The 12,341-nt window shown below is 42.4% G+C and overlaps 1 protein-coding gene across 3 annotated transcripts in view; it reads left to right on the top strand.

Moving 5' to 3' along the window:
- The window catches only part of phactr3a (phosphatase and actin regulator 3a), a 37,929-nt gene extending 26,066 nt beyond the window's left edge, over positions 1-11,863 (top strand). For all 3 annotated transcript variants that reach the window (XM_069689062.1, XM_069689061.1, XM_069689060.1), the window contains exons 5-12: positions 161-389; positions 4,365-4,615; positions 5,120-5,273; positions 9,676-9,731; positions 10,018-10,079; positions 10,225-10,365; positions 10,703-10,779; positions 11,225-11,863. In XM_069689062.1, coding sequence (XP_069545163.1) covers positions 161-389; positions 4,365-4,615; positions 5,120-5,273; positions 9,676-9,731; positions 10,018-10,079; positions 10,225-10,365; positions 10,703-10,779; positions 11,225-11,240 — 986 coding nt within the window. In that variant the 3' untranslated portion in view covers positions 11,241-11,863. The remainder of the gene's footprint in view (positions 1-160; positions 390-4,364; positions 4,616-5,119; positions 5,274-9,675; positions 9,732-10,017; positions 10,080-10,224; positions 10,366-10,702; positions 10,780-11,224) is intronic.
- The last annotated feature ends 478 nt before the right edge of the window (positions 11,864-12,341 follow it).

Here is a 12,341-nt window from a genome sequence, read left to right as displayed (position 1 = left end):
TCAACAGATGTACCAGATGTACTGTAGACTCTCAAATCTCATAAGCAAGAATATAAACTTGCTCAGCATTCAAACCCTGCTCACACATGTGAAGATAATAAAACACAGAAGAGACTCTTACTTAACCACCAGTGTTTGTCTGCTGGTCCTCCCACATCAGATTCAGGCCCTGTGTCACTTCCTGCTCACCTGCCCAACTCCTACCTCCCCAAGGAGCCTCCACCCAGGGCCACAGAAAGTATGGCTTCAATGGCGCTGCCGCTACGAGGGCCCCTGGCCAACTCCTCAGGGTCCCCACATCTAGGCAATATGATGCATCCTCCCATGCCCCCTAGCTGCATTATGGAAGAACTGCAGAGAGCCTTCGCTTCCAAGAACAGGCAGGAGAGGTGAGTCTTCTGAGCTGTCCCCATACATCTGTTACTTACTGTCAGTACTGGATTGCTACTGGGCTCTATTCTTGGTCCATTACTATTTACTTTGTACATAAACAGCATTCCTCCTACTCTTCCTACACTCTCCTAGTATTTTAATGATTTTTCTTTCTGAGTTTTATATATCCAAGTCCATTCCAGCACAGATTTGTACTCATCTTTATTCTGCATTTGAACAATTGTCTCTTCTTAAACACATCCTTCTCTTAAAAGCAGAAAACACATACTACTAATCCCATCCAGAGAATATGATGTCATCGGCCTGCTTTCTTCTTCTCTAGTGTTTTTAAATGTAAACAAAGAAGGAAAAAAAGAAGAAGAAGAAGAAGGGGAACTCTGCAACTCTGCAGCCAGACATCAAAGGAAGAATTCCATTCTATGTGTATTGTGACATCATCAGGGCACTATATAAAGCATCAGCTGATCAGGCAGTCAGGTCATTCTAATTTAGTCTATCACCAAGTGACAGCACTGTGAGGAAAAGTAACACACCGACCACTGATACAGACATCCGTTCAACGACGAGCAACAATTCCAAGGAAGATTTCTGTGATGCCACTCACTGAAAAAATGACCAGTCCAAAGCCAAGGTACGACAGGTTCAAGCAGCAGAGAGTAGAAAGCCAAGACAACTCCATGGAGCGCAATATGTTCCTTCAGGAAATCAGACGGCTCAATGAGTTGTTGGAAACGGGAAGAGCCAACTGCTTGGCTGAAAAGTTCAAAGTCACCCAACTTTTGGAGAAGCTGAATGAAACAAGGACCCAGCTCAAGAAACAAAAAACGCTGAAGGAGATGTACATCAACAGAGGCAAAGAAACAAAGAAGGAGCTGGAGAGGCTGGAGAAGTACTCTCATGAGAAAACTCTCAGCATCGCCAAGATTGCTACGCAGGTGAACAAAGCCATCAAGCGCAAAAAGAAAAAAGACTTGCAGAAAGACTATGAGGAGCTGCAGGTGGCTTATAAAGTCCTCCAGGAACACCATTCAAGTGAACTACAGGCGATGAACAACAAATGCGAGGCTCTAAAAAAACAAATGGAGGAGGTCAAGGTTTGGTACCAGGAGCTGAGCAAGAAGTATGAAACTGAAGTCCTCGCACTAAAGCAGCAAAATGACTTCCTTCTTCAGGAGCTCAAGACAAAGACGCAGTGTCACGCAGACACAGTGTCACAGGACCTGCAGATCATGAAAGACCTGAGAGCTGAGCACAACGCCATCTGTCAGAAGAATGCCCAGGACATCGCAGTGCTGCAACACACTTCCTCTCAGAAGATGTGTTTTCAAGAAGAACTCGAGGGGCTGAAATCTCAGCTCAACGAGCAGATGACCGCCGACCTCCAGCTCACCACCGAACTCAAGGAGACAGAGGACTGCAGGCCCCCACGGAGAAAATTGCCAGGCGTAAAGAACCGCAAAAGCAGGAGGCGTCCATCCCCAATGGCTCACCTGATCTGAGGATACCCCCAGAGACAACAAAGCAACCCTCAAAATGGAAAAGAACCCGCCATCTCCTGGCTTTGAGGAAAAAGAAGCCCTCATCCAATGGAGGCACATAAGCAGACGACTCCCTGACCCAGCCATCCACCCACGAACCAAGCAACCCAAACACCCACCCATCTATTCTCCCTTCCTCCCTCCCACCCACAATCCCACAATAAATCAACAAAACCTTTAAAAAAAAAAAAAAAAAAAACTCTGAGGAAAATGTCTGTGAACCTACTCGGACAAGGAGTCTGTAACCTGGTCAAAAAATAAATAAAATAAAGTACAATAATTTGATGAAGATAAATTCCTTCATATATAGCTGCATACTAGTTGACTTCTAAAGAACATGTTTTAAAGTGCAGGTGTAGAGTTGGGCACAGATGGTAAATACCAGTATCAAGGTCCTGCTAATTTTTTCTTTGCAATATTTTTTTAAAGATTTTAAAAGATTGTGTAATTTAATCTCATTAGTTAAATTCATGCAGGGCTACAGAAAGTGAGCTCTTGTGATATTGTAGGCTGCACGGGAACTATTTCATCTTACAGTCATGAGTGAACAACACCTATTTTAAAGCGATGGGTTACATACTTAAAAATGTCAGCACTGGGTACAACTGACATCAGTCATCTGAAACTGTAGTTCATATTTAGGCATAAGGTGTGTGATCATGATCATGAAATAGAGGTAGATTTATCATTTAAAAAAAAATCCATTGGATTGTTTGAGGACCAGATCACTGATCCTTCGGGCCCTCAAAATGCACGTCTAATAACTGATTCATCAGAGATTCAGAAAATAAGTGGGAAAAAAAAAGTGAACTCACAGTGTCCTTGACCTTTGACCGCCAAAATCTTTTCAGTTCATCCATTTGTCAAACTGAATATCTGTGCCTGGTATGTAATTCACTGGAGGTGACCAGTTCACACTGAAATCAGGTTTACTGTTTTCTACTAATTTTAAACAGCATGAATAAAATAAACTCTGAAACATACGTATATCTGAATCTGTATGAATTTACATTGCAAATGAAATAAGATGATGCTATGATGAATATATTGTTTTTATATATAGTTAATTTGTGCACATGAGTGTTTAGACATAGATGTATATCTGTAGTGTGATTTAGACCCACTGACAAGCAAATTAGATAAAGCCAGAACTCCCTTAGCTAACACATTATAGTGTTAGAGAAGAGGTTGAGTATTTCTGCAGTCTTTTTTGGGTGGGGGGGGCAACTCTATTCTGCTTCAGTGTAGCCTACATATATGTGACTGGAGGAGGTTTGCGTAGGTGTTGTTGGCTACATGATCTAACTTCGGTCCGCATGCTTTTTTGAAGTAGCTTGTGTTCTGAAGGTGATGTGGAGCTGCAGTAGACGTCTGATTCCTGGTGTCCTCTCATGGGACAGGAAGCACTGCCGCTCATGAAACACACGGCGATGACTTTGTTCAGACCAGAAGAGTAGCTGCAGTAAACTAAATTATAGAGGGTTGATGATGGTCTCAAAAATCGGTGTTTGCAAAACTACACAAGAGGCACATGTCGTTTCCTTCAAGTGGTTCCAGTCTATGTTAAATGGCATCCTAAAAATCACGTGTTAACAGTGTGACAGTGAATCCTTTGTTCAGTTTGTGGCCTTATTCTTACAAATACTTGGGAACCTGACGAGACAGTCGACTTTCCTTCAAGATTCATATTCAATATTAAGCTCAAAAAGTAAAAATAGAGCTAGATTTATATTATGGAATTAAAGTCTGTCTTTTGTAAACAACAACAAAAAACGATTTTACACGTTATCGTTAAAGATGAATTTCACACCCATCATTGTTCTCTGTATCACAAGATGGACTTCCTTGCCCTCAAAAAAATACATAATAATCTCACAGAATTCATCTATAAATCGCTACTGCTAAAGCCTCTAAACTGCCTCACATCTCTTATCACATTTAAATCTTGTGAGGACAGTACAAGATCCAATAGAAGAAGCTGCATTACCTGATGGTTTCAATGACTCTTGTAACTTGTTTTGTTTATTTTTGTGGTTATCTGGTGTCTTGGAAAAGGGATTTCAGTCTCAGTTAGAGTCCCGGTAGAGTTAAATTCATAAGCATCCTCACTCCGATATTCTGGCACTGCGAAAAACAATCGTATCCCACTGTTGTTAAAGAAATGGATGGGTTTAATGAAAGATTTCTTCAAGACTACCATAATATAAACTGTACATTATGATAAGTATCGGATTACTATAAATGTTGCTCACAAACCCCCTAATTTCTGCCAGTACAACCATCTATCAAGTCTGAACTAAAACGTCCCCTTTGAAGAAAGTATTGCTTTGTGGAATGACATCCGGACATCCATAACATCGTCCGAATCAAGATGTTAAATTTCTCTCGTCCAACAGTCATCAGCATTATGTCCCTCTCCCTGTGTCCCCTCAGTGTCCACGAAGGGTGTGAGCAGGGCTCACCTCCGCGGCTGTGGTGCTCTGACGGACGGCTGTCTCGTTCCTGCAGCTCTGAGAACCAACACACGTCGTCTCTGGGGGGCAGCTACGTGGGGGGTGGAGTGTCCGACTGGCCCAAGAAGGAGGCGGAGGAGAACAAGGAGAACGTGCGGCTGGACCAGTGCTTCTCCAACGCCTCAGGCCTCCCCACCGACCTGGACGGCTGGAATGATTCTGTCATCTCTGGTGGGTCAAAGAGCTTGAAAAGTGTGATTTAAAGCGGAGGCTGTAATGTGGATATGGACACAGTACAGTACATATTGGTTTTCAAATGAGACAATGACAACGAGTTTGAAAATCTTACATTTTAACATTGATCACTGGTAAATAAAGCTCGACTGTAGCAACATGCCGCCCTATCCTTAAAACACCTCAAGTTCAAGTTAAGACTTTGCCCCTTTACCCTGAAAGTCATTGCCTCATTACAAATCCAATTAGCTACAGTGAAGCAGAGCGATAGAAAAGAGCCTCTGTTTAAACACGTCTAAACTTCACCGTGAACAGTGGTCAGTTGGTGGGGACGTGTGTTGGGATGAAGCGGTCACTAGCATTGGTGCATTTGGGGATTCGTTTAAAGTGTAGCCGATAGGCCTATTTGCGTATTGTTGAGATATGAGAAGGGATCAAATTCTCACAAAGGCTCATGATAAATAGTCTTCTTTGTTTTAATGAATATATTTATGGCTGCAGGCACACTTCCTCGCAGGCTAAGGAAGGAGTTGCTGGCGGTCAAACTACGAAACAGGCCCAGCAAGCAGGAGCTGGAGGACAGGAATATCTTCCCAGTAAGGAGCGATCAAGAGCGCCAGGAAATTCGCCAGCAGATTGAGATGAAACTTGCCAAGTAAGCAAAGACATCTTCTCTAGATTGCTATTTATATCTCTGGAATATTAGTGATGAATTTTTTGGAATAACTGTAATAAACTTTTGCACTGGTCATTTTTTGAACACCAGGTTGCATAGTGTATTGTGTCTTGTGACGTGTTAAATTCATCAGTATCACAGCGTCTCTTTGTTCTTGCTGATATTATAGTTAAAACCTCTGATATTACTCTGCACTTAAAACAATTCCCAAGTAATCCATGGTGCAACAACGCAATGCAATGACAGATCTGGGCAATGTGGCCACTATATATGCATAATTGTCTCCGTTACATAACACCTAAGCGTGGGTGGAGGTGGGATAAAAAATTTTTTTTAAAAGGAATAAAAAAAAAAAAATCAGATCTAATTGGATTATCTGATTGTTTTCCACAGGCTTAATTTAACTTGTGCAATCAGAAGATACTGTTTGGGTGTAATGATGTTTACTCAAGGCCAGTCCTTGTCTGTGAAGCCTCTCTGTTATATTCCACCCCGGTACTTCACTACCTTAAGTAGAACTGAGGGAAATGCTCTTTTGGGAGAAGAAATACACACATGTCCAGTAAATCCTACATGCTTCAAATTGCCAATCATTCTCGCAGTTTCTGGAGAACAGCAAGTGCAGAGACACTGCTTCCAGGAAATATCTTGGTAAAGAAGCCCCGCTGATGTTTTTAAGCTACAAGGACATTAATAGAACGGTTTCTTTTTCTCTCTCTAATACAAGTGAGTAACTTAATGTCCAAATGCCTGACAGCAGTGGTCTCAAGTGTGAATGTGTCACAAGACTCGGGCTCTTTAACACCGCCGTATCAAACGGGCGCACCACAGAGTTACATAACCTGCTGTGCAATATCTGGCAGCCAAGCACAGAGTGCCACCCACACTTTCCACAGAACAACATCTATCGTCTGTCTGAGACAGCTAATAATACTGGCCTCTTCTCCTCCTCCTCATCTTAGATTCAGTGGAAGAAAATGTTTTATTGTTCTTTGAGAGAAGAAATCTAGGTACTCTGAGGTTTGTGAGCAAACATCATGTATAAAGGCGAGGAAGGGAGCAGTTTGCATAAGAACCAGCAGGGCCGCTGTTTTCGGACGGAGAGCTTCCACTTGTAGCGCAGCAATGAGAAGCTACTTGTTACATAAAGACCCACTTCTACACAACACTGAGTGCAACTGATTTCCTCCTTTGATTTGTAGCTCTTTGAATTTCTAATGATCTAAGGAAGGTCAAGGATCGTTACTGTGGCTTTATTTGCGAGCGCCTTTGCGCTGCACAATTTTTTTTTTTTTTTTGAGGATAATCCCAGCTAAATATAGCACATATCAGACAAGTGGAAGAAAACAAACTACCCCGGGCATTCACACCAAATGACAAAACAATCCATCACAGATCTTAAAAGTTCAACCCGCTGTCCTTTCCATATTCATCTGCAGCTCCCGATTAAAAAAAACCCTGCAGTTTCATTTGCTGCCGATCAAGCAGAAAAAGCCATCAGGACTTATGGTGGATAATAACACCTTGTCTCTCCATTGTGTCAGTGATAGATGACCTTTCTATCTTTAGAGACTCCCCACCTGACACTCGTGCTGCAGCCTCGCTCTGCTGTTTCTAATCTTAGCTCCTGACACTGTTCAATAATGCATCTCCCCACGCACTCCCCTCTCTCTCTCTCTCGCTCCATAAATGTCGTGGAGTTATATCAGCAGAAATAATAGCAGGGTAGGAGGAGGTGGGGCCCTGCTACTGTACACGGGAAAAAAAACCAAAAAAAACCAACAAAGAAAGCTAGAAGGGGCCAATTTTGTGTACTTGGCGCAGTTGGCAGCTCAAATAAAAGACTGAAAAGCCTCTGACACCCACATGTCGATTTTGCGTTCTTTTGTTTGGATTTTTCATTCCTCCCCCGGCTGACATAGTTAGGTTTTCTATTCTAACTCATTTTATTGTAGAACATCCCAAGTGTCAAATGGAAATCCTTGTGCCCACAAGCGTCATCTTGGTATTCTGGGAATGTCTTTTAAAACGCATACTTTTTGTGGGAGAAAAAAAAAAAAAAACAGAGCAGTGGTGTTCTCATTTTTCTAAATAAACCATATTGTGTCACCTGAGAGCAGTTTTGCAATAAGGTTTAGTGAATCATTTGGCTCCCGTAAAAGCAATTCAGAATTTAATAGTGGCAATGCTCTCCAAATTATTCAACTTGCCAACAAAGACAAAAAAAAAAAAAAAAGAAGGTGGTGTTTCTAAAAATAGCCACTGATGCTCTGTAAAGCACATACTGCTTGATGGTAGTAGTGAAATCCCCCCTTCCCGTGTTACTAGAGAGAAGTGAGAATTTCTGCAGGAAGACTCTTTAAGATACCAAGTGTTGTTGCTAAGCAACTCCCCGACCAGGTCAATAACACAGTGGATACCTATTCGCTGGGGCTTTGCAAGTGAATTTCCATTTCATCTGTTTGAAGTGAAATATTGTCAGAGCTGCAGAAACAATTTGTCTTTCAGTTTGTTTATCGAGGAGTCGTGAGGCAAAGGAGAAGTCACGCCGGGCTGTTTCCCACCTGATCAGGTTGTCAGATAGTGGCATAAAACGTGCTCGATTTGATCAGAAACAGCTTTGATCAGAAGGAGAACTCTACACAGGACTTCAAGGGGAAAGAAAGAAAACACTGGAAACTGATTTGTCATTTTGTTAGAGGATTTCTTTCCACGTCAAAATACAAATGAGAAATTGATGTAATTCCTACACACGTGACTTTTGCAAAATGCTGAAATTGCTCAAGACAACTTTCTTGGTGTTGGTGTTCCACATCTAATTGTACTTCACTGTTGGGAGTCAAGCTATTGAATTATTCCTTATGCTATTTGTGGATGTCTAGTCATACATGTTAATTAACAAAGAGGTATTGCTTGGCTGCTCTCATTACGCTGTACAGTATTGAGTGGAAACGGAGTATTTGGGAGGGGTTGAAAAAAAAAAACACATCACTAGATGGACAGTTCCGCTTGCTTTCTTTCCTGTCAGTTTTGTGTCGCTTTAGTGAAAAGCATGTACAGAAAAGAAACCCCCGACAAGTGCTTATCAAACAGGGCAGTTGAGGACATATTTTTTTGTGTGTTTAAATGGTGGAATCTGTTGTTACATAAGTGTGATTGTAAAACAGTTGGAAGTCCCACTTACATCACATTCACAGATAAGAATACAATAATTCAATTAGCTCCTATATCCCTATCTACCCTGTGATAAACACACACACACACACACACACACACACACACACACACACACACACACACACACACACACACACACACACACACACACACACACACACACACACACACACACACACACACGACCACCGTGACTGCTTCATGTGAGTCTTGTGGGTGTCCAGGTCTCAATTGATGTGACCTAACTTTGATCTTTTACAGGACAGAACTATAAAGTGGCCAGAGTTATCTTGGTTGAGGGGATAAAGAGAGTCTTGCTGTGTGGTGGCATTTTGCCCTCTCTGTCCTTTCCACCTCTGGAGGTGCACTGCGGTGTGTGCCACATGCTGTCTGAAGCTGAGCCCTTTGTGCAGCTCACATTTATTATTTATACAAAGTACACATGCAAAGGGATTCTGGTTAAAAAAAAAAAAAAAAAAAAAGGACTTTGGAGACCTTTCGGATGCTTTGATGGTTAAGTTACAGCACGAGGCTGCTTTAACTAAACTGATAGCAGCAATAAAATCATTATATTGCACTATGAGATTGTTTTACATCACAAGTTAGAGTATTTTAAATCAAGTATTGTAGTCCACGTTTGAAATACATTTCTCACCCTCCTGTAAAAAAAAAAAGCATCTCGACTAAAAATAAATTAAACTCGTGCAACAAAGTGGGTGATATGAGCGTGCCGGTAGTACATCAGGAGGAGGTTGGGGATGCCGTGAGTGGGAGCCGGTTAAGCTCCGCCTGCTACAAATTATGCATGCAGTAACCGGGGAGACTGGGGGAGTCGCGCCCCAGCAGCACATCACGACTCGGTTCAAAAGCGCTCGTGGCGAATAATAGAGAAGAGTGCCCGCGCTGCCGCGGCGGTGTAGAGTAAAATCAACACGGCGGCTGAACCTGGGATGCAGCACGCTCACACCGAGAAATAATTCGGTGGCGAGTTCTCTAAACGAGAGAATTGCGCTTCGCTGATTGTTCCAGATGTGGGGCGCGCCTCTGCCGAAGAATCACAGCCGCGGTTTGGATGCGAGATGGAAACATAGGGGATTCCTCTCGAGAACGCGCACAGTGAAGAAACTACAGCCGGTTTAAAAAAGAGGACAAAACTGTTGGAAGTCAAAATGGTTCAAAACGTGGTTCTGGTGTTTCTTCGCAGGAGGCTGAGCCAGAGGCCGAATGTGGAGGAGCTGGAGAGTCGGAACATCTTGAAACGTGAGTTCAGATATCCCGTTTCCAAACTACCGTCTCTTCTCGCGAATATATCCTCGTGTTTAAAATGGAATATGCGTATTTAAAACACGTCTATAGCATGACAGGGATGTTGCATTAAAGATGGCACAGATTGTCTGGTGGTGTGCATTATTCAAGACCCAAAGAACGCATGAGTGCACATTCCCTTTCTGTACTCTAAATATTGTTTAAGGGGAAACTAATATAATATTACTTTTTGGCTTGCTGACTTAATAGGATTTCTAATTTGTGTTTTCTTTTTTCTCAGAGAGAAATGACCAGACAGAACAAGAAGAGAGAAGGGAGATCAAACAGCGGCTAAACAGAAAGGTGTGACTGAGTATTACACATATATTTAAAAAAAAAAAAACACCGAACCAATATCAAGCAAATACACATTATGGTCATAAAGCACATTGAGAATCTGATCCCTTCAAAGTAAACAGCAAATGTTTGAGATTTTCTTGTGTTCCAGCTCAACCAGCGGCCCACAGTAGATGAACTGCGAGACAGAAAGATCCTAATCCGCTTCAGTGACTATGTGGAGGTGGCCAAAGCTCAGGACTACGACAGGAGAGCAGACAAGCCCTGGACTCGTCTCTCAGCGGCAGACAAGGTGTGTATTTGTGCCTGAACACAGTCAAGATTACAGTCCCATGTTGACCTTTATGACATGCCATGAATCACTTGGATTTATCAGCAAAACAAGTTCCATATGTAGGTCAGTCTGATTACAAAAAAAAAAAATCCCCAATTTCTGTGACTATCACCACTGCATGATGCTGGTATCAGCTTAGCTGGCAAAATCCCCCGTTCTCTTTCAAATGTTTTGCCTGATTATATTTTTTCTTGGTCCTGTTCCCACTTTGCTGTGCAGAGGTTGCAGCACCCTGGTGGCTCAGGATGCACTTAGGGATGCACTGACCGTTGTTTTTCCACTCCCCCCCCCACAGGCCGCAATCCGAAAAGAGCTGAACGAGTTCAAAAGCACAGAGATGGAAGTGCATGCCTCAAGCAAACACCTAACGAGGTCAGTATTGTGAAGTGTGTGTCTGTGCGTAGTGTTTGGAAATGCATGCATGTCTATTCTAGGCTGCCGCAGTCTAAATTTAACTCTCCTTGCTCATCAGCGAGCACTGCGGAGCTAAAGATAGATGGGAGTGCTTCTAAACTGGGGAGGGGGAGGTTTGTCCTCTGGAGAGCTCCAGCTGCCGGGCTTGGAGAAATGATGAAATGCTACGGTGTCCTTGGCTGAGCTTGTTTGGAAAGCAGGGGGACCTTGTTGTGAGTTGTAACAGTGAACCAGAGGGAGGATAAGAAGGACAGTACATGTCCAGCCTCTCAGCAAATTTATTGGCCAGGCTTAAAATAGCTCCCCAGAACTGATTCATGGCTGCAATAATAGTGATGACACAGGCACGTTTCCTACCTTTCCCCCTTTACACACGGGTTTCACCGCACGTTTGTCTCAACAGGTTCCACCGGCCGTGAAAGTGGGGAGTTTCTTCTGTGAAGAAATGCCGAGCTGAGAAATTTTCTGGAGCTGCTCAAAGCTGCTCAGTGGTGACAGTTCAAAGAGCCTGGAGCCTTTTCGTCTTCAGCGTGTCTTTAACATTCTTCCAGCACCCTCGTATTATCCATATGAAGGCGCGGGAGAGAGAAGATGAGGGTGATGTTTGTGGCAGTGTGTCCTGGAGACTACTGGATGCCAAATGGAAGCTGGCTGGTGAAAGAGACTTTGATGGAGCCTCTGACTCTCAGGACAAGAGCAGAGGGGAAAAAAAACAAAAAAACAATCCCGTCATTCAGTCATTGTTGTTTTTTTTTGTACTAATTCATGAACTCCTTTGACAAGGCGGTGGTGTGTGAATCCGTGTAGTGGGAAGAAGTTGTGCATGTGACCAGCTTCACATTTTCTTAACTGATGAATAGTGTGTCACTTGGACTGTGTAAAGACTGTGCAGTCTGGGGGAGGTAGTATTGGGGATGAATTTGATATCAACTGTACGTACAGTATGTCAATCATGGAATGGGACCGTCAATGTCTTCACTGAAAAGAGAAATACCTTTGTAAGCACTACTTGTCTTCAAAATACAAGGTCTTTTTTTAAGAATGGCTTATCTCGTTTGTTTTTTTTAACACTTTTATTTGCAATTTAAGAATAAGGTTAAAGAATTATTAAAAAGCAACGAGGATCTCCAATGTTTAGTTTTTCAGTGCTTAACTAACCTACATGAACAAATCAGGAATTTATATTAAAATATCACAGAGCCACAAAGACACAGAAAAGCGAATTACCTTTACTTACTAACAGTCACACCAAAAATGATTGAATTTATAAATAACATTTGAATAACAAAACATTACTAATAAAAAAATCGAACATAAAGGAACAACACATCCAGGTCAGAATAAACTGAACACATCTGCAGACAATGAAAGCAGAACCTGGAAAGATTAACACTGCATACAAACTTAAAATCAGCACAGGTCAGTGTGCATTACACAATGAAATACACAACCTGGTTTATTGTGTCCAGACCTCAGTGGACTCCCATCAGGGGAAAAACAAAGCATGCAGTCCTCTCTTC

The sequence above is a fragment of the Brachyistius frenatus genome, unplaced genomic scaffold, assembly GCF_029030835.1.
Source record: "Brachyistius frenatus isolate BFR_SWC_R1_liver_20210118 unplaced genomic scaffold, ASM2903083v1 Contig_6, whole genome shotgun sequence".
Classification (NCBI taxonomy): Eukaryota; Metazoa; Chordata; class Actinopteri; family Embiotocidae; genus Brachyistius; species Brachyistius frenatus.
Note: the sequence above shows the minus strand (reverse complement) of the source record. Positions and strands in the feature narration are given on the sequence as shown.